Source organism: Chaetura pelagica, unplaced genomic scaffold (assembly GCF_000747805.2).
Source record: "Chaetura pelagica isolate M959 unplaced genomic scaffold, ChaPel_1.0 scaffold55, whole genome shotgun sequence".
Classification (NCBI taxonomy): domain Eukaryota; kingdom Metazoa; phylum Chordata; class Aves; order Apodiformes; family Apodidae; genus Chaetura; species Chaetura pelagica.
This window is the reverse complement of record NW_009953571.1, coordinates 2,718,717-2,741,284: the sequence shown is the minus strand read 5'-3', so window position 1 is coordinate 2,741,284 and position 22,568 is coordinate 2,718,717. Positions and strand designations below refer to the sequence as shown.

Below are 22,568 nucleotides of genomic sequence, written 5' to 3'. Positions count from 1 at the left end.
GGGTTTTGAAGGAACCCATTTTAAATAGCTCCAGTCAATGGCTGGCATCACTACCTGGGGACATCGTTGCATAAGTAGGTGTTACAGCCTGATACTCAGCAGATTTTCATGTACTCACAAAGCATCAGTTTGCCCACATCTTTTGTCTCAAATACTACAAAAAACATAGGATATTATGTAGGCACAAAGCTATTTAAACCATAGAGAAAGGCTCACCTCTCTGACACTATCACAAGAAATCCCCATCTATCAAAATAGTTACGAGAACTTACAGGATTACTAAAATGCTACTATGTCTTGCACTTGGGTCTCAAAGTGAGGAAAATAAAAGCATTAATCTTTCAATCCACGTGTGCAGCCTCCTACTATACAAGCTAAGGAAGAACATGTTATTTGCTCTTCTGGCAACACAGACTTCAGCAATTAACACAAAAAGAATCTATTTGGATATTAACAGCAGCACGACAGGTTGATTCACAGTTTTAGGATGTATTTCCCACCCTGATGTGCCTCTAAATATACAATAAGCAGAGAAAAATTGGAATAAGAGATGCAACCAAAGTTAGGTAGGAAGTAACAGCTGAATTGGTTTAACTATTAAAGTTTTCCATAATTAGGAGGAAAAATTAAAAATTGCCTCTAAAGCATTTACAGAACAAAGTGTTCCTGTATTATATGGTAGCCACAATAATTACAAATAAAATATTAATAGAAATAATTCATAATGATAATGAAGTAATATATACAGCAATGTAAGCAATTAGTGAAAAAACAGGGGGAAAATAAGGAACTATACCATGATTATAGTCTGCAAAGACAAATCACAGTGAATTATCTAGTGCCATAACATTATAATGAGGCATAATAGTATGAAATCAGGAAAAGCAAAAAGTCACAATGAAAATTAGAGAAATACAGTTCATTGCTGGAAGAGTTCAGATTGATTTATTTATGGATACAGAGAAAGAGCCACTAGTTGACTTAAAAACTAGACTAGACAGTATGTAGGAAAAGAGATTACTAGAAAGAAGCCATCTTTCTAGAGGCAATGAGTAGACCCTACGTACCAAAACACTTGCTTAGATTGGTCTGCTTGTCAATGAAAACCTTGGCGGAGACAACATTTCCAAATGGCATGAACATCTGCAGCAGATCCTGATCCCCAAACTCCTGGGGGAGATGGTAGATAAACAGATTGGCTCCCTCTGGACCTTCAAACAACAAGTAAAAATACAAATTCAGAAAGAAAACGGGTAACATAAGCCCACTTCACAAAAAAACGTGAAAGAGCCATTCAAGCCACGTTTTCTAGATAAAACAACTAAGCTGCTGTTTGCACTTCTGTGGAACACTTGATTCCAGAATACATCAAGCATGACCTTTGCTGGGATTGATCACTGAAATAATTCTAGCTCTTTGTCACCATTTTTGCATGTAATTTCCACATTATGCAAAAACTGTTTCACAGATCTTTGCTGTGATGAAAGCTGAACACTAAGTTTGAGCCTTGGATGCTAACTAAACCAAAAATAGCTATGCAAAGCCTGTGGCCAAAAGAAACTAAGTAAATCTTGATACAAAATACAAGTAGTAGCATTACTTTTATTCTGACAGATTCTTTTTCAAGTATCATCCTACTCTCCGTTTAAAACTTACTCCTACATTCTTCATTACTTTACATTAAACATTAAGTTGATTCTGAATCTGAAGAGGGAAGAAATTGGCATTAAGTGTCTGTGGGAAGAGGTGAAGGACCAAGAAAACAAAATTAACAAAACTATAACTGATTCTCTGTCAGTGAGATGTATCAGGCTACAGACTCATATTCTCCTGTCCTCTGAGAAAATGGTGAAGCATTACTACTAAGCATTTAAGACTAGACACATTCTGAAATAAACCTCCTCTACAAAAACCACTTGGGACAGCCATCAACAGACACCTCACAAGTTCTCAAAAAATGCTGCCAAAGAAAAGCTCTGCAGATAAGGTAGCTGAACTTGCCCTTTTGAGAACCCCTCTTAAGTTGTTTCTACAACTTTCTGCCTACCTTCTTTTTGACTTCCTGCTGCACCAATACTCTGCTGAGTTAACAGACTCTGGTTATAGAGTGTGGGCAATGCAGCAGCAGCATATTGCTGAATTCCAGAGTAAGCCTGCGTGAGGGCTTCCATTGTGCTACCTGTCCCATTTGAGAGACCACCACTGCCAAGTCCTCCATTTAAGGCTGCCATTCCTGCACAAGAAAGAGGAAATAAAGATGATCGAAATACAGATTCTTCTACTGAGCCAGAGCAATTACCTTTCAAATACTCTGCACTATCACAAAAAGGCAGGGGGCAGAAAAACCCCCACAGAACTAGCACAGCCTGAGGAATGATAATTAGGTATTCCCCCAGCCCACCAGAATCCATAGCTTACCTGCTAAAGAGCTAACGTTGAGGCCTGCTGTAGCCCCTGCCAGCGTCTGCAATGCTCCAAGAGAAGCCATAGGATTAACAGAAGAGCTGCTACTGGAACTAGGTGAGGAACCTGCTATTAAAATAAGATAGTTAGATTTCAAGCAGTATTTTTTGGTCCTGATAATTCCAGTTTTTCATTGAGTTATTGCTGTAGGAAAAGCTAGTAAGGAACAGATCAAGGCAAAACAGCACACTATATAAAAATATAAATATCCCAAACCCACAAAACTTGATTGATCATACTGCTTGTATCTTTTTATCCCTTCCTACATTTTTAAAAATGTCTAGTTCATTACAACATCTCCTCTTTGTACCAATAATAATTTTATTACTTGTAAGACACCTAAGATTCAGACAATATACAGATGTTAGCTAAACTTTGTACCTCAATGTAAGGTGACCAGCAGCAATGCCCCTTTTCATGCTAACTGACATAAGAATTGCTACATATTAACACTTATCCTTGAAACATCACACAAGGTGAAAAAGACCTGAAACACAGATACTAGGTACATGAAAGAAAGCTCCAGTCAAACTGAACATATGGTTTTCCCACACTGCCAGAAGAGCAAAAGGAGATGCCCAGATTATTCTGACACATGAAATATTTTTCCATTAAAAATCCCACTGCAGCTGTTGGGACTAGGGCTAAGAAAAGTTTTGGTATGTACATCCAAAATACATGGCCTGTCTTCTGTTGACTGTGCCACTGACATCTCCAATCACATTTACTTAGAAGAGATTGAGTACCCAGCAGAAAAACAGCTTACACGGCCTGTCAAATTCTACAACAGGTGGAGTTAGTTCTATGGAAATAGACTTCAAAACCACTAGAAAGAAGTTTGCCAAGCTGGTATACCAAAAGAAACAGAAGTTCAAATTTAAGTAATCTACAAAGATCATAGACATAATAAAAATCAGAAAATAACAGTATTTTTATTGTTTATATAGCAGTAGTTTTGCTGACAGGTTTGTGGACTAAGAAATCTGAAGAAAGCAAAGAAGAATAGCTATGCATATTGCTATTAATCCACAAGTTTAAATTTACTGCACAAGATGCACTGGAAAATACTTATGGCTTCTACAAATTGAGAGAAATCTGATGATCCTTAAGGTCCCTTCCAGCCTTAACCATTCTATGATTCTTTGATCTTGTAGTCTGCTTTCAAGAGGAATTTATCTGCCTGATCAAGTGTGTAACAGAATAACTCAAATTCAGGCATTTCAGTTTCTTCCGTGTTCTTGTGCTTCTCAGTTATGGTGTGCACATTCACTAAAACCTTGACAAGAATTGTTAGCATCTTTCAAACAGATTCACACACTACATATATTCACCGCTTCATAGATGTGGCACAAAGTCTCTGCTGGAGTGGAATATGATAACTATTTAAATGGAAAACAGTAAACTTGCCTGTCTAGCTCCAGCAAAAGCTGTACCTAACAAAAGCTATATGAGAACCCAGAGAGCTGCACTTTGTATCACTGTTTAGTTTTTGGACTGACACAGGAAATTACAGACCTCCTCTAGGAAAAGTTCTAGACAAACTCTCTTAACAAGCCAGAAACTGAAAGACAATATTCTAAACTATATTTTAAGATGCTTACTCTGAAGACAAGGGGACATTTTCAGTCTTACTCCAAGTAGCATATTAAATATTGGAAAAACGCAGAGAACAAATTACAGTATAACACTCAAGTTGGTAGAAAAAATAGCACAGCTGGCTGAATAAAAGACAGTGATCAGAAATTATACAGCTACCTCAGTTCTACAGTATCACTTGTTTCTGCAACACTTCATTGCTAATCTACAGAATTCAAAGACACTACAATTGATGGATGAGAACATATTTTTTCTTAAAAAAAAAACACCTGCAATAAAATAGTAGTAATATGGGGGGAAAAAAAAAATTAATCCAAGGCTAGAGAACAAAGTGAAAGAGAGAATGGATGCCTTCCCTACTTTAAAAACCTTATGATTTTAAATAAATTAAGCCACAAAGCTTAATTAAGACAAAAAGCTAATCACAAGTTATTTTTTAACTGTTACCTGACAACTTCACCTGTCATTCTTGTCTTGAAATATCTAATGACTGGTGTTTCCCTGTTCTTCTTCATCCCAGCACTAGTATATTTGTAGGCTTCAATTGTTCCCTTCTCCTATGTCAGTCCTCTATTTCTCAGGCTTATTCTTAAAAGAACTAGCTGAAAATACTTGAAAAGTTTTTGAGAAAATTTTAATAATATCCAGGAATGATAATGACACTTGGACAAGGACATCAACTACCAACTTGAGGAGATAGGTAAACTGAGGAAACAGTAAGTCTGTTTTATTTCATCCAAGCAATGAGCTAAAAAACACTAAAATTGAGGCAATGAGTCTGATTGAACTGTATCAGAATTAGTTCCAGTAAAAGCAGAAAGACTATGATGCCTCTGAAAACAAGTTTGCTGGAGACACACTAAGGCCAGCAAAGCCATACAGTCTTTGCTGGACCTTTAATTGTTGCCTTTGAAAGGAGGAGAAATAGTAACATATACCAGGTTTTGCCACCATTCTGTTTTGCTCTGAAGCAGACGATTCTTATTGATGTCCGAGTACAAAAGATGGCAGACAAGACTCCAATCCGGAAATACTTCTTTAACATTTTATTGAATGTTCCCTTCACAAGTTAGCAGTTTAAACGAGTTTATCTAAGGTCACAGTCTCTGTAACATAGATAACCTATATGTGGATGCAGCAGCAGTCTGTATTTCTAAAGCGTAGGTGCCTTATTGCAAGGTTGAAGATTTTGCTCCACCTTTTTCTACATGAAAATACACAATACTGCTTGGAAAGTTCGAAACAGAATCACCTGAAATGAGCAGGAAGACAGCACAGACAGGACAACAATAATACCTCACACCTCTCTGTTCAACTTTTTTGACATGAAACCTATGCCTAGTCCAGAGACTCTCCACAGTGTGGACTTCCAAGTTCCCCAAACACAAAAAATATCCTGTGCAGATGAAAGATAATAAAGAAATCAATAATGATTGTCTGGATTTTCCCACCTATTATGCAGCTTGAGAACAATCTGGGAGAGATGTCCAAATAAGCATCAGGTGAACATCTGGATGACAGATGGATAGAAGTTAATGCCAGTAGTGACCTCATCTGCAATTAGGTTTAAGAGGTTACCACAGTAGATGTTGCCATATGTGCCACAGACAAGGAAGGCATCTACTAACCCATGGTACTGACAAGCTCTACACTCAAGGTCTATATATGGTTTCAGAAGGATGCTCTGAATAAGCAGAGTCCAGTAGCCTTCTATGTGACTACATACAGCCAAAATTCAGGGAGGGGAAACCTATCCCAAAGAATCACACAACATTAGTGTAAGCTCAGTTGAAAGACACCTTTGTGGATCATCTAGTCTGATGGTCTGCTCAGAGCTGGTCTAACCTCTGATTAAAGTCAGCCTGTTCAGGGTCCTTTCCAATTGCATTGTGAATCTCAACCTGAGATTCCATAGCCCCTCTGGCACCTTGCTCCTAAGCTTAATCACTCTTACCATCAGTTTTATGTTTCTCTTACATGCAGTTAGTTTTCTCTGTTGCAACTTACGTCTGTTGCCCTTGTCCTTTCACTGTACACTTCTGAGAAGAGGCTGTCTCTGCCTCTTCTAGCATGTCTGGCATTTGAACTTCACAACCTGCCAGTCCCTTTCCATACCTCAACAAATCAGAGAACAAACTTGTTCCAGTCAGTAGATGAGAGCAACAACAAGGAAATCTTTGCCACAGCAAATTTTAACCTGAGAATTTCAGCTCTGCTACTGCATGAAGAAATATGCCAGGAACTCTCAGATATATTCACCTTCTCTGCAATGAAGCAGCAGTAGTGGGTTACAAATGTAGCTCTTCTGTAGCCTCAACTCTTTGTTATTTCTTTTAAATTATAGATTAAGATACCATAGCTGGGAGTCAAGATGAATTCTGAAATTGTAATCTTTATGGATCGCAGACCACAAAGTTTTTATGTAAAAAATAGCCCTGTTCAGCAACAGAACACTTTTAGAACTGATTTATTGGGAATTTCTCTAAGCAGAAAACTGCAGGCACCCATGGCTTAACTTCTGATTGTGACATAAGGTTTTCTGAAGAGCTTTTCCTTCTAATCTCCTTATAGTGTCTTTCCAGCTCCTTACGCAATACAAAAATCTACCTGTGGAAATTTAGAACACCCCCAACCTGTTTCAGTGTCTCACAGTCACAGGTCAGGATGTTAATTCTGTAGGCTGGATTTCAAAACTGGACAACCAATTTGGCTTTTTATGAAAAACAAAAAAACCCCACAAAACCAAACCCATGTAACATGCTGTAGCTTCTGGGAAACTGATACCCTGAAAATACTGGGTATCCCTTTCCATGTCAGGATTTAGAAATTACTGAAAATCTGATAGAAAAAAATGAGCAGGACACTGATGCTCATTTGTGGAAAAAACTGAGCATGGCTGATGTAAGCACAATTTCTTTTTTGTTTTCTTGTTTGTTGCATTTAATGATCACATTTAACACTAAGGCAGCAAAAATTACTTGGACATTCTGTCCTTTCTCAATAATGTGCGTAACCTGAAGTAAAATAAAAACAAAACAAACCCAAAAAAACAAACAAGAAAACCCTCAAAAACCCCCAACCAAACAAAAAAAAATTAATCCCAACAAGAGCAAGATTTTTATGTGCAACTTATACACTCAATTCTAGACAACATTCAAATGAATGTGCTAGAGGTCTGTTTACTCTTCTTCTATGAGCTAGCTATAGCATCCTTGTCTTCATTAATGCCAGAAGAACATCAACATCTTCTAGTGCACAGAATGTATTACTTCATGCTTAAGCTATCTTCTATCTCCATGTCCAGGGGAACAGGGTACATTTGCCATGACACCTTCCTAAAATCACAGATAAACTGAGTATGTGATGAGATTGTAGTAATATGACTGGAAAGAGGTCACCTACCTTTCTCCTTCATGATGACCTCAAAAAGTCTTTTTACTCTAAATATATCTGACCATTTGGAGGAAGGAACACAGCAGGGAAAAAAACTTTGCTGGTAGCAAAGATACATACCTACCTACCCTAAACAAAGGCCAGTGAACGTACGAGTAAAACTGCTTACCTATAAAAGAATCAACATGAATGTGCCAAAAAGGGACAGACACAACATGTGGATTTTCATCCTGAAATGACTCCTAAGACAAGCCATGTTACAACACACAACAGCAGAGGCAGTCTCTTACCTGAGCTGGTGAGCACACTCAGGGGACTGCTGGAAGAAGTGAGAGCAGCGGTACCACTCGGTGTATTTTGAGCTGCGCTGGCTGCAGCTGCTAACGCAGCCAGGTTCTGTAATTGCATCGCGTTCAGTCCTGCAACACAGTGAAGAATACACAGTTTCTCCTATAACAGTCACCATCATCCAAACTTAACAGATCCAGCAACCTCAGCACATCAAAAGGGAGTAATGAGAAGGTGTTTAAAAACAGGCTTAGTATCATTACTGAGCTCTTCTGCATTCCAATTCCTTATTATAAATAAAAAACGAGAGGTCTTTTGCCCAGATATAGATGAATTTACTTAGAAGACCAGGTGGTCATGATCCCAAACCACAGAATTTTTCAAGCAGTGTTCTCTCCAGTCACAAATACATAGCAGATTTAACTGAGAGTTAAGCTAGAAAGACTGACAACTCATCTGTAAGCTATAGAACTTGTCTAGTTACCAAGCCAATAACCTCCTCTCGTGTCCCTCCACTCTCTTTTTGTGGCAACAGCAATAGCTGCAGAATTCTTTCAAGAAGGCCTGCACAACTGTGGCCACAAAACCACACCTTTAACCCACCATCAGCTGAGCATCAGCATGTTTTCTTTGGTCTCCTTGGTGGCCAAGAAGCAACAGTCAATTGTTAGTCAATGTTAAGTGGCAACTCCTGACGACAAGAACAGCTAAGATACACACGGGCTAGTCAGGTGGTCAAACAAAAGTGGTACAGAAAATGGGAACTACGAGCGCTGGTGTGGGTAAGCAGTCAGGAATACTGCAGGGAAGAAAGGTATCCCTGTGTCGATGAACTTTACTGGTCAATTTACTCATATGACTCACCTTAAGTTTAAGTAATCCTTTTTAAGATGAAAGCAGTCAGTACTGACAGTAATTTGCGCTATTTTCCTGCCATGGGATTATCATTAATATTGATCTTCTGAATTCTGTATTTTAGCCATCCTTTTCTAGGCTAGCAACATTCTTCCAATTATGCCTCTCTGTTTTTTCCTTACTCCCCCTTTTTCTCTCTACCTTTGCTTATTCTAACAATTCCTCCTCTTTTCATCAGACCCTAGTAATTCTACCCTACAAAATTAAAACAAAACTTAAATTAGTCACTATTCATACAAAAACATCAAAACATCTTAGGCAGATGTGGTGCCTCATCTTTTGGATGCTAACTAAGTACTTGGTGACAAAGCACAAATATCAAATTAAGAAAATATTAAGTTCTGCAATTTAAATATGTAAACATAAGACAACATAAGATGTGAGTGACAATGAAGAATAAACTACTTATTTTCTAAAAAACTTTTATCTTTAGCATGGTTCATTTGGGTTTTTTAATAACTTTTCAATTGTTTTGCCTTTGTGACAGTCTGTTTCTGTTTCCCTAACCACATTTAGTGCCCGAAACAACATGATTCTGCCTTTAGTTAGATTCTGAAGGTGTCATTGCAACTAAGAAGCATGAAGTTAAAACCAAAAAGTTGCTGGTTTTTTTTTTTGTTTCTTATGCTACAAAGGGTTTAAAATTTAAACGTTAGAGTTAGTGAAGAAGAGAGCAGCTTGCTTCCTTTCTGAAGCAGTTTGGCATGTGCGTGTTGCACCTGTCCTCTTGTCATCACATTGTTTTTCCATCTGCTTTCAAATAGGGTCAAGATAAAATTCTGTCTACAAAATCTGATATAGTTTGAGATTTAATTACCTCTTTTTTTTCCCCCATGAATTTCCAGAGAGGATATCATCTGAGATATTAACAGGACTTTGAAAGTAAAGCTGTCTCTATGAAGAATCACAGACTTGGAGTAATTCTTTCAAAATTCCATGCAACACGCTATTTATGAGCCTGTGGTCTCAATTTTTAAGGTGTTTTTTTAAATAGCAAAGACAAAATTACCCTGGAAATTTCAAAAGCAACCTCAGCTAGTTAGCCCCTTTCCCTGTCCCAGTCCTTATTGTGGTAACAATTAAAATGAACTGCTATAGTGTTTTTCTCCTTTATTACCACTTGCTTTTAAAAAGACAAAAGGAGGGGGGGGGGAAGTCACAAACGTAACAAAATCTGTTGTAGATCACCACTATACAGGATGCTAATGAAACTGATTTTTTAAAAAAATGCTTTTGGCAAGAGTCTTAGAGCTCTGAAGAAGTCTAACATGAAAAAAGTGAACACAGAAGAACCTAAGGTTAGAATTAACCTAAAGTACAAATTAAAATTCTTACAGCTGAAAATACAGCACTTTGCAAAAGATCTTTTAAGTGTTATTGATGGGTACACCAACACAAGTCAGATGTACAAAGACACTTAAAAGACTTTTAGATCAACCTCTGCACAGACAGGACATGCAATTTTGTGAGCTATCATGTAACTCCAGGAGGCAATTTTGAAAGCTTAAAATGTTCAATATGAAAATCAAAACCTTAGGTTTTCTGCCAGCAGAAGAATTTAGAAAATGTAGCGTATGGAGGTACCAACGTTTTTTATTCCCCACCTTGGTAAAACAGATGGGACAACACATATGCAGCTTCAGTACTGCTATATTTAGTGAATATTCTGAGTAGCAGCAGTCCACAGCAAGGAATTTGGCTCGTACCTACTAAGCCGACATTTCTCTAACAGCAATGGTATAATCAATTGTAGTTCAAACAAAGGAATAAAAGAGCCTGAATAAGTTACTGGTTCAATTTCCTACCAACACGGCATTTTCAACTTCGATTTTAAAACAGGAACCCTAAAAATCCCTTATCACTGAAACACATGCATTAGTGCTTACTTCAAAACACAATGCTTCAAATATGCACCTGTTTGGGTGACAATAAATATACAGAGCCATCTTTTCATACCCATGAGGAAACAGGTATGAAATTTTAAATGCCAGAGGTAGGGGAGATTACCTGCACAGCACAACTTACCTTGGGGACAATGGTTAACTAAGATTAAGAAGGAACATCCACACTTGTAGCAGAGGACTCATGTCATTCCAAAGTAGTGGGTAAACTCAGGACTACTTATTTCAAATGAGGTTAACGTGTCTACAGACATTTTGCTACTTTCTCTACCCTCATCCTCTTTTCTTTGGCACTGAACTTGTCTTCTGACAGAAAAAACTCACCTCCCATTGGGTGGAGGCTGCTCAATGTGTTCAGGTTCCCAGATGACGCAGCTGCTGTCTGCTGAAGGAGCTGCAAATAAAGCTAGACATTACACCAAAAAACAAAACAAGAGTGAGAGTGAGGGCTGGCTCCGCTTCTGGGAGAAACTGCATCACACCACAGCCAGAGCGCCGTCACACAGGGAATTCCCACTGCCCAGGCACCACATCTTAGCAAAGCGTCAAGGGAATTCCCCTTACACAACACAGCCAGAGCACCACCACAGTGAAAATCCAGGTTGCCCATGCACCACATTGCAGCCAAAGCAGCAGCACAATGCGTTCCTCACTCAACACAACCGATGTTGAGGGAATTTCATAGCTAATACACCAAGACAAAACCAGCAGAATCAGTAGTGAGGGAGAATTCAAAGCATCTTAGGAAGGAGTACTATGGATATACTACCTCGAGCCAGACCTTACAGCTGACGCTGCCAAATGCCACACCAACACCAAAAAGCCACTGGGAGAGGGAACCCCCTCCACCCTCCTTAAGCACAGCAGGCATGAGGGAAATTTCAAGCCTTAGCTCAGACGCTATTTAGAAGGATTTCCTATTCCTTTCTCCCTTGACTTTGTGTTGTCCACCTGGGAGTTGTACTAGATGAGCTTTAAAGGTCACTTCCAATTCAAACTATTCTGTGATCCTATGTTATAAAAAATTTCAATCTACCAAACCTAAAGCAGTAGTAAAAAAAGAGAAAATGCCTCCACTTCAATGGTACACTATATCAAGATGAAATTTCCTTTTTTGTTCTCCAGACATGAATACAGTTCTCCTAGCTACTCTGGCAACACAGAGGAGCCAGAGCACATCAGTCTATGAAAAGTTCACACTTTAGGGACCCAGCAACGTCAACTAAAATCAGTGACAAACCGCAGACTGCTCTCCTATGTAATTTTTGCTAAAGAGACTAGTTTCTATTTTCTATGTTCTTGGGTTTCTTTTACTTTGTTTGTGTTGTGTTCTATTTTTTAAACTGTGCACTGTCAGCTGCTTGGTGCTTCCAAGCTGATGACCTTTTCTATTTGGATAGCACTAAGTACTGTTCTAAGTTTCACTGGTAAGGGGTAAAATAAATAAAAGCTGAAAAAGGAATATAAGAATTATGTCAGACATGTGAAAAGGGCATTTATGTGGATAAACATTAAGACCATAATATATGAAGAAAATCCTTCTAGCACAAAGTCACTCTACAAAAGACACGAGAAAAAAAAATTCAGTAGCTGGTGACTGGGGTTGAAATCCTCACTTAAACGTATCCTGACTAGCTCTTAGCACATAACTTAATTTCAGCCTCCTCATCTGCAAAATGAGGATTAAGAACCCTGTTTCTATATCAGAAGCCTTCTAAAAATGAATACATTAAACACTACAAGACAGTCAGACACTGTAATCCCTGAAGACTTGGAAAGAATCCAGATCAGAAACTCACTGCTAAATATTGGGGTCCAAGTGTGTTGAGACCAGCCAGGTTTCCCCATACTGAAGCAGCACTGATCTGTTGCATTTGTTGCTGGAGTTGCTGAGCAATTCGTTTCTGCTCTTTGTCCTTCTGCGTGTCTGCAAATTTTACCACAATGGGAGAAGAGCAACCCTGCAAACAGCAATTCAAACAATTACATACTTGCTAGCCCCAGCAGTCGCAAAAATACAGCATTAAGACTCAGTCATTGGAAGCATTCCCCTCCCCCATATGCATACATACATATGTATATATTCCAACAGAACATTTCATTAAAGATTCAAAATCTCATTCGCTTTTAATTCTATTTCTCTGGAGATGAAGATTCTATTTCGGGCTCTAAAAACAGACAAACAAACACAAAGGTCCAGGAGCAGTAGTTGCAAAGAACATAAACTGCACCTATCCTTTGCTCTGCTCTCTAGTCCTCTGAACTCCATAGTGACTGCCTGACAAATTACATCTTCTGACACCCACTAACTTGTTTTACCTCCATGGTTTGTGCTTGGTGCATTGCTTTGATTGCTGTTTGTGCCATGGCTCTTGTTGTAAAAGTCACAAATGCACAACCTGGGGAAAGAACAAAAAGCTCATTTAGTCACTATATCCACAGTTACTGAGATGAATAAAGAAATTAAAATGCCTGAGGGGGTGGTGTGGTGGGAAGGAGGGCAGAGGGAAGGGCAAGGGGGTGCACATGAATCACAAAAAGAGCTGAAATGCCACCTTGAGTTGCAAAATGCAGCATCCAGTAGAGAACCCTGAACTGTCGGAAAAGCTTCCTACTTAGGAAAAGCTTCCTGCTTACCTCGGCTTAGGCCATCTGGGCCCCGTAATATCCTGCATTCTTCAATCTGCCCAAAGGGGGAGAACATCACTCGGATATCATTTTCATTGCACTTCTTGGATATCATTCCAATAAACAACTTCCTGTCTTCTACTGCTAAGAAATGAAAGGATAAGAGTATTACCAGCAAATACGTGCTTACAAGATCTTATTTTGTCAAGTCTTCTCCATCAGCTGCAGTTTTTTCCTTGTATTTAGGGTAGGAGTGAATCTCTTCAATTAAAGAGGATGCATATGAGATACCTCGATGAACCTGAATGATGCCTGTTATATGATGGTTTAGGTTAACATTTTGCTGACTTGTTTCTTCCTTACATTCTTACATTCTCATGCTTGCAAGAAAAGGAAATAAAATAGTATCACATTCAGCACTTCCCTGTATCTCCTACATTCATTTCCTAGTGAGTGAGAGAAGGCCTTTATGTATTTTATTGGTCTGTTTTCAACATACCTAACTGTATCAAAACATGCAACTGAGCTGCAGAAAGCTTCTTTCTAGCCTCTGTCACATCAATCACCTAAATTTAGTTTTTTCATGCTCTGGTCTCAACAGTAGAAGTAACAGCACTTGCTGCAAAAGAACACTTTTAGTTCTGTTTCAGATTCATCCATTTTTATCTGTACTGAATGCATGAAAATAACACATCAAATCAGAGCACTGGACTGTGTGCTATTGTATCTTGCCTCTAAATGCTGATGCTACTACATACATTGGAGTTCAATAACACCAATTTGATCTCCAGAGCCAAATATTCCTCATTTTACTAATTTAAAGATGCTAAACACCACTTAAATACTTGCTTTTAAAGGTTGAAACAAAATACGCAGAATATTTAGAAATTTAGAACATTCAGAAATACAAACCAGTTAGCAAATGCAATATTTAGCATAATATAATATGATGAAGGCTGTAACACAATCTGAAGCTTCAAGAGAGAAAGTCTTCTATTTAGCATCATGGTGAGGGGAAATCAACTTATTTGCTGAGTCTTCTGTGGTGTTGAGAAAACTTCCAAACTATTCCATCTGACATGACTTTGACTATTAAATGTTAATGTTGAATGCAGTTCACTTTCAAGCTTTTAAAGCAGAAAGCTGCTTTCAAATTCTTCTTGCAGTCCATTTTAGGATGAAAGACCCAGGATCCCTTTTATGAATGGCAAATTAAAATACTTTAGCTCATGATTTTTTATTTATATTTTCAAGTACACCTTTTTAGTAAAACTCACATAATAATCTCAGAACTGCCACCCTAAAATTCCATTAAATACCTTTTTCCTCTTTCTACTATTTTTCCGGGATATTTGTGTGTGTGTGTGTGTGTACAATGCAAGATCAGTTTTAGTTTGGAGAGCGTATTTTGTTCTCCTCCCAGCAATACTTCAAAAAAAGAATTACTCCTTTCTAGATACACTTACTCAGAAACTTTCTGTATACACACAGAGGAACTTGCATATGGAATTACTTGTACTATATGTTAACTGTATATCGCATCTTCTGTTTTCAATTATCTTAAGATGTGAGCTTTCTAGAGCCAGGATGATCTTCTTTGTGATGCAAAGCTAATCCTACAGTAACTATAGCAAATGAATAAAATTCAGCCAAGCCTAGAAAGGCTGAAACTACAATGCTAAACACTTTATCTGCTTACCTTGCAGCAATATAAATACACATACATTTAAGCATGTATCTATGTGTGTACATACTAGTCATGGAAATACATGGATAAATGATCATTTTCCCAATGGTAGATGTTAAATGTCTTAATCCAACTGAAATGGTCAACATGCAGACATATAAAAAGTTTTTTCTCTACTGAACTGCTGGGAAGTCTCAATCTCCCTTATACACCACAGTAAGTTGTTACCTAGCTGCAAAGGACCTTGATTCAAGTTGATCAAGCACTTAAATAAGCTTTTCCAGATTTCAGAGAATATCTTGAGTTGGAAGGGATCTTAAAGATCATCTAGACCAGGCTGCTCAAAGCTCCACCCAATGTGGCCTGGAACACATCTAGGGAGGGGGCATCCACAGCTTCCCTGGGCAACCTGGTCCAGTGTCACTACCCTCATACTGAAGAGTTTCTCCCTAATATCTATTCTAAATCTGCCATTTTTCAGTTTGAAACTGTGACCCCTTGTCCTATCACTACAATCTCTGATAAAGAAGCCCTCACAATCTTTCCTGTAGGCCCCCTTCAGGTACCGGAAGGCCACTGTAAGCTCTCACTGGAGCCTTCTCTTCTCCAGGCTGAAGAATCTCAAGTCTCTCGGCCTGTCTTCACAGGGGAAGTCCTCCAGCCCCTAATCATCTTCACTGCCTTCCTATGGACCTGCTTAATCAGGTCCATGTGTTTATTTTTCTGGAGGCCCCAGAGCTAAACACAGTACTTCAGGTAGGGTCTCACAAGTGAGGAGGGGGAGAATCACCTCCCTCAACCTGTTAGCCCTTCTTTTGATGCAGCCCAGGATATGATTGGCTTTCTGGGCTGCAAGCAAACATTGCTGGCTTATATTCAGTTTTTCATCCACCAATACCCCCAAGTCCTCCCTGGGGCTGCTCTCAATCCACTCATTGCACAGCTTGTATCTGTGTTTGGGATTGCCCTGAGCCAAATGCAGGACCTTGCACTTGGCCTTGCTGAACTTCACAAGGTTTGCACAGGCCCACCTCTCAGGCCTGTCAAGGTCCCTCTGGATGGCATCTCTTCCCTCTAGAGCATCAACCACAGCACTCGGCTTGGTGTCATCCACAAACTTGCTGAGGGTGCACTCAATTCTGCTCTCCATGTCCCCAACAAAGATTTAAATCACCTGTGTACAAAAAAGAACTCACTGGATGTTTCCCTAACTGACAACATGGTTCTACCACAAGCACCAGCAGTGGGAGATACTGAGTCATGGAATTTCAGAGACATCACTTAAACTACCCTACTATTCAAGCAGTCTTGATCAGAAGCTGATCAACAAAAGGAAAATCCTCAAGCTTCCCCATTAACACAAACGATGCCACTAAGCTCAGACTTTAATAAAGCTTACCATTACTCTTTTCACTGTCAGCTGGTTTCATCTGGATAGGATGGTGCATCTGAAATGTAAAAAGGTTATTTAGTCCTAGATGCATTCACTTTACACTATATGAGATACAAACCATAAGAATTGTGGAAGAAAGAAACAGTAGCTGAAATTGCCTCTACAGAATTGCATCTGTAACAATATATCCATTTCTCTAAGACAGAAAAGATTTCCTAATGATATGACACCATTCTTTCTCCAAGGGTATTATAGGAGCCATGCCCACCCACTTCACTAGCATATTGCTCTCCCGAATGCCCTGAAATTCCCTTAAGATCTATTATCATACATATCTCATGACACTGTTCTTTTAGAACAGTGTTTTTAAAACATTATTTGAGGGCAAGATAACATGTTTGTACATCAGTGGTGTCAGAGCTCAGAGAAACAAGATAGAGTTGCAAAGAAAGTGTGGCTCTTCTCTTACCCCTGGGAGGATCTTCATGTTGTGAAGAGCATTCTGTGCTTCTAGTGCAGCTTTACGGGTATAAAATGTAACAAAACAGCACCCTGCAATTGAAACACAATAATAGCCAAGAAAGAACACTACAAATCTTGAAGTGCTACATGGAAATTGCAAGTCCCACTAAGTCCCACTTCTATCCTTCCAACGCAAAAGGTATGAGAATCATAAGTTAGATATTTCAACAGGTACGTACTGTTTAGAAAATATTTCTCAGAGTAATAAAACACGATATATTCAGAACTAACCCAACATCACCAACACACTGTTAAAACAAACATGTAAATACATCTGCCAAATAATTGTTGGCTACTTCCATTATCAAACTCAACAACTATTTGCTAGTACCAAAACCTTATCTAGTTTCACAGGAAATAAGATACTGCATATAACAGAAATGCAAATTCAGGTACAGCATTTAGTTAGGATTTGAGGTACACAGTATTTGATGCACAAAAATGACTAGGACCTCAATTTCATATTTTATCTGAAACTGTGACACTTCCAGCAACATTTTTATCATATCATAGCATCACAAATATTACATTGAAGTTCTGCTTTGTAATTACAATACATACACTTCAAACATCCCCATCACTTAGGAGCTCTAAGAAAATATTTATGAATTTCCTCAGCTCAGCTAATGACTTGGATCAGTCCAAGTATAATGAGACACACTTAAAAGACTATAAAGCTTGGGTTTGCATGCACACTTGATGACACAGAGCTCCAACACACAGGGATGTCTGAAAAAGCAAACAGCTAAGACTGTAACTATGTGAAAGCACCAGGGACTCTAAGTCTCACATGAGAAGTACAGAAGTTCTGACCTTTGCTTTGAGGAGGGTTTTGGCTCCTGTCCCTCAAGACATTGATTTCATAGACAGCACCATACTGTTCAAAAAGTTCTCTTAGATCCTTCTCACACCAGCTCCGTGGGACCTGACCCACAAACATCTTGATAGCATCTAGATCAGGTTGGTCTGGGTGATCCAGTGTGCCATTCATTTTCTTTGAACTATGAAAAACAAGAAGGAATTTCTGGTTTATATCTCTCCACAGATTCTAGACACTATTGTAGCTAGAAGCAGCATACTTAAAATAAAATTAAAAATATTGTATTTCTAAACATATAGATATATAATTCAAATATACATATAAAGAGAGACTCTTGCACATTCCCAGTCCTGCATACCAGAGACATTCAGAAACATCATTCACATTCATTGGCAAGCTATGTACTTGGAAACAAAACAGCTGTTTAAAACAAAGTTATAGGAACATCACAGTTTGTTTCTATAATTAAGTCAACATCTGAGATTCAGGACATAAATCTGTTGATATGACTGAAAAATATAAGTATTTCAACCATGTAAAATTTTACAGAAAAGTAAGCAAGAACAGGAAGGAACCTAAACTCATAGTCTGCCCACAGACCTGATGCAAGCAGTAATCACTGAAAATGAGAGGCTAACATTTTTTCATTGTTTTCAACTGTGACTATTCAGAACTGTCCCCCAAGGTGAAGATCCAGCTTAAAACAGAGAAAAAGGTACAACTGAACAGATGAGAAGTGTCATTAGAGGTTTACAAGGCAATAGGTCTTTGTGAAACTAGGGAGTTTTCAACAGTATTTGGCAAAAAACCCCAAACAACAGCCAAAGGTTGTTCATGAACAGATTGGGATCGGACAATCTAGTTAGTGACAAGGTGAGTAATAAAAGGGTGTTAACATAGAAAAAAAGGTCGCCTCTTAGACTCCAAGTACACAGAACTTCTGAGTCTAGGAAACTTCAAGAGGCTTCAAGGCCCTACAATCTATTAATAACACTGTGTTATACTCCACCCAACTAGTTGACAGTCCTACACTGCTTTTTGTATTGACTCCTCATTGTTTGCCAAGTGCAATGTGAGGTCTTGTTGCCAGTTGTCAGGGCCTGGCACACCACAGGACCCATCTCTGTGGAAGACTGACTGTAACGACAGTCTATTGTAGCTATCGTGATTAGTAGGTGAGAATTGCTGACCAACCCCTGCATAATCTAGAAACGACATGGGGAGTGGAAGAATGATTCCCTCTGCCCCCAAACTCTTTACTGAAGAATACCAGGTGATTTTCTTCCAGAGTACTCAGATTTCTTAATGTCTGTAGTTTTTGAATAGCTTATTAACTGCATATTGCAGTAAACAGTGTTTCTCTCACTATCCATCTGCAATCACACTCAGCCCTAAACAGAGTTAAATATATATATATATATTCCAAACCAGGCAGTGTTTAGTAATTTTTCCCCTTAACACCGTTGTTCAGGACCTTAGAAAAAACTGATGCTAGGGAAAGCTCATAATTTTATAATTGTAGGAATAGAAGTAAGGTACAATAAAGCTTCTTACTAAAAAAGGAAAGGAATTGTCACAAATCCTTTCACTCCTCTCTACATTTCCACTCAAAAAGCGTCAGCATCTCTCCAAATATCCAAGGCAAACAATACCTTTTAGGAAGAGGTAAGCTCTCTCTTTTAATTCAATGTCTTTTCATTCCAATTAAGAACAACTGGAAATAACATACACTCTTCCAATAATAATTTTCAGTCCTGCTTTCTATACCATGGGTACCTTCAAAAGCACTGTTAACTGGGCAACTCTTAACCAGACTTCATACATTTAAGGAATCTTTCTATTCTAATTAAAAGGTTTAGTCTGAGAGTCAGTAACAGGGAAGAACAAAAACTGTTCTCCCAACAATTTATTTAATAACCAATTTTATAATATCAGCACCTGTAGCATGCTATAAACAGTACTGCTGAATAGCTTTATTTCTCCTTAGCCCTCATCCCCAAATCATCAGATCTTTTCCCCCTCATCCTCCAGAATCCAGCATCAATTGACAATGCCCTAAGATTTCTAGAAAACAAACTGCAGACTTTCCCATCTCACTTTTCCCCCCCTCAAGGGGAGTTCATCAGACAGCAGAGACTTCAGAGACCATCCAATTCCAATTAATGCAACTATCACTTCAGTGATAAACTTAGACATGAAGAGAAAGTACTTACACAGGGCTAGCATTCAAGGAGCAATGGTCCACCATCATCTCTGGGAGGAAATCCAACTTGAACGCAGCCATCACCTCAGTCTGTGACAAACTACTAACACTAAATCAGTGTATTGCCTATCCCCCAAACAACGCCACTTCCAAAAGTCCTGCAGGTCTTAACACTCAGCCACACAAAAAACACTCAAACCACAGAAACAGAAGCTCAGGGAGACCAGCAATAGACACCACAGAAACAGGCTGGACTGGGAAAGGGACATGGAATCCCAGATTAAAAAGGGGATGTGACCATGTGAAGGGAGGCTCAGCTTAAAACACAATGAAAATGCTGATGCACTGGGCCTGTTTTGTGCAATTTTCCCTGGCGAAGCAGTACTGAGTGCACTGTCAGATAAACAGAGTGTCAGATGCATGAAGATAGCAATGGGTAACAGAGCAGAAAGAATACAAACTCCAGTCTTTCCATCCCCAACTAACTCCTTGCCTCCCAAAATGGAGTCCAAGTCCAAGGCCTTGAGGTTCAGACAGTCACTTCCCGTATCTCCAACATTGAGATGCAAAGTCAAGTTTCCTTCACCATAAACAAATCCAACAGGAGATCTCATTCTTTTCACCTTGCGCACCATTTTTGACACTCTCCTAACTTCTAGGGAGAAAAATGCCAACTAAAATGCTTCTCTGGATCTCACAAAAGTCAAAGCTAAGAATATTGGATGACTCAAAAATTCCTTAGCTACCACAGAACATAAAAACCTACTCCTTTTATAGGATCTAAATATATGTTGTTCTGGAATCACTTTGCCCATCATGCATCTGTAACAGAGATAAACATAACCTATAGATAGATGATTAAAGAAAGGGCAAAACAGTGACTTGTTGAAAGCTGTTTTATAATCTTTGAGAAGACTGATCAGAACACCTCAACTGCTTCATCATTAAAACAGGAATAATATGTTGACCAGAGAACTATGAGGTGTATTTATACACACAATACACATCTCTTGTTAAAAATTTCCAGTACCCAAACTAATGGGGAGATAGCGTAGGTAACACTGCATGCATTGGGAGATGCAGATAAATTTGACTGCAGAGTGAATGCTGCAGAGGCAGCTGGGTGTGTATAAGCACTCCAGGAGGGAGGATCAATTCAAGCCCAACACGAATCCAGATAAGCCTTACGTATACGGTCAATATAACCACAAAATAAACATGCTGGGGCAGCTGTGATCACTTCTTTCTTGTCCATCAATGACCGCAACACATACTTGTAGTTATTTAGACAGGCCACTATAAACAGGTTGCTTTGTGCTTGCACACTTACAGCATGTCAATTCTTTTTTTCACAAATAACCATTTTCAGCCACTGAAAAAATAACATTTCCAATCTGTGATTCTATGATCTTCTGCCTACAGTGATGTTAATTAAAAGGTTATTAAAAGGAGTTAGGCTTCATAATACAAAGAGTTATGCATGTTGCTGCAAAATATGAGAAAATATGTATTTATTACACATCAGATACTCATCAGTAACTGTATCACGTATACCCTTATTATGTGGTAAATGCAACAAAGTGTATTCTTTAATGAAAAAACTGTAAGCTACATGCTAAGCACCACTGCTAAGAGCATGCAAATAGGCACTAGGGAGCACAAGTCAATTTATTACCTTTCAGTGAATTGTTTATATCTATTTTCAGGCATATCTTACAGGCTTCCCAGTTGACAAATGTCATGTTGTGCAAAAAACATCACAATCAAATGCTAAATTGAGCCTGGGGCCCACTTTATGGATTTCTCTAAAACAAGGCCACATACACACTTCAGGTTTGTATGATTAGAACTGCGGAAGATATGGTGGAGTTCTTCCCACTGTTCACATAAATCTGTACACCAACACTGTACATTCTGGTCTTAGATATGAAGACCAGAATTAATTCCTTCTGGTCTTTCAGCCATCTTTAACTTTTTTGAGCAGACAGCAAAATACCCCAGCAGCCATGCTCTCTGTAGGTTCAGTGAAAGATGACAGTGGCAACAACTACTCTTGGAAATGTTGGTTGTTTTTTTTAAGCATTAGTGAGATTGATTTATTTACTTAAGAAAAATCAGTAAGTCATTATGATTTGATCCTACGCCCACCCTTTCCGTCATCTCTCTGCTCCCCAAAATGGAAGTCATATTTGCATTAAAAAAGTTACAGGCATTGTCACACTGTTATACTCCAAATCAAATTCAGTCTACTGGCTTTGATAATTAAAACAATTTTGTGCAACTACCCTGCTACATATTAATTTCTAATTCTTGCTATACATACTTCTAATTTCTCCCATGATGTGCTCACTTCATTTAATGAACAGTGCCAAAAACACTTCACTGCATAATTCTGTTCTGTATAATTTGGGGGAAAGGAAGAGTCAATACTGGAATGGTGAATAAATACCTGAAGGTATGTTAGAGAAGGCTCAGTGCCTCAGGGCACCATACTTGTGCAGTAACAAAGGCAATTTCAGTCACAAAACACTAGTGTACTAACAGGCTTGTTTTAACATTACTTAGGTGAAGGCATCAGACTAGAGAAATTACTAGGCTTACAGACTTCACTTGTGAAAATACCAGAAAGAGTAAAAAAAGGTATTTCTCTAGTGCACAGAAATAACAATTAAATGAGGAAGCAGTGTTTCTTTGAAATGATAAAAAACCAAAATAGTCATCCTAGCCATTGCTCACAAAGCAAGCAAGCAAGAAAAACG

The 22,568-nt window shown here is 38.6% G+C and overlaps 1 protein-coding gene across 6 annotated transcripts in view; it reads right to left on the bottom strand.

The window, feature by feature from the left end:
* Nucleotides 1-22,568, bottom strand: part of CELF1 (CUGBP, Elav-like family member 1) — a 40,646-nt gene that overhangs the window by 7,926 nt on the left and 10,152 nt on the right. The window contains exons 1-12 of one of the 6 annotated variants that reach the window (XM_009999519.1): nucleotides 19,820-19,896; nucleotides 17,600-17,787; nucleotides 16,734-16,816; nucleotides 16,271-16,319; nucleotides 13,194-13,325; nucleotides 12,876-12,955; nucleotides 12,356-12,517; nucleotides 10,881-10,962; nucleotides 7,743-7,871; nucleotides 2,419-2,529; nucleotides 2,048-2,233; nucleotides 1,068-1,211 (exon numbers count right to left, since the gene is read on the bottom strand). In XM_009999519.1, coding sequence (XP_009997821.1) covers nucleotides 1,068-1,211; nucleotides 2,048-2,233; nucleotides 2,419-2,529; nucleotides 7,743-7,871; nucleotides 10,881-10,962; nucleotides 12,356-12,517; nucleotides 12,876-12,955; nucleotides 13,194-13,325; nucleotides 16,271-16,319; nucleotides 16,734-16,816; nucleotides 17,600-17,787; nucleotides 19,820-19,890 — 1,417 coding nt within the window. In that variant the 5' untranslated portion in view covers nucleotides 19,891-19,896. Of the gene's footprint in view, nucleotides 1-1,067; nucleotides 1,212-2,047; nucleotides 2,234-2,418; nucleotides 2,533-7,742; nucleotides 7,872-10,880; nucleotides 10,963-12,355; nucleotides 12,518-12,875; nucleotides 12,956-13,193; nucleotides 13,329-16,270; nucleotides 16,320-16,733; nucleotides 16,817-17,599; nucleotides 17,788-19,819; nucleotides 19,897-22,568 lie in introns of those variants that run through there. The other 5 variants (XM_009999514.1, XM_009999516.1, XM_009999517.1 and 2 more) reach the window with 5 other exon arrangements.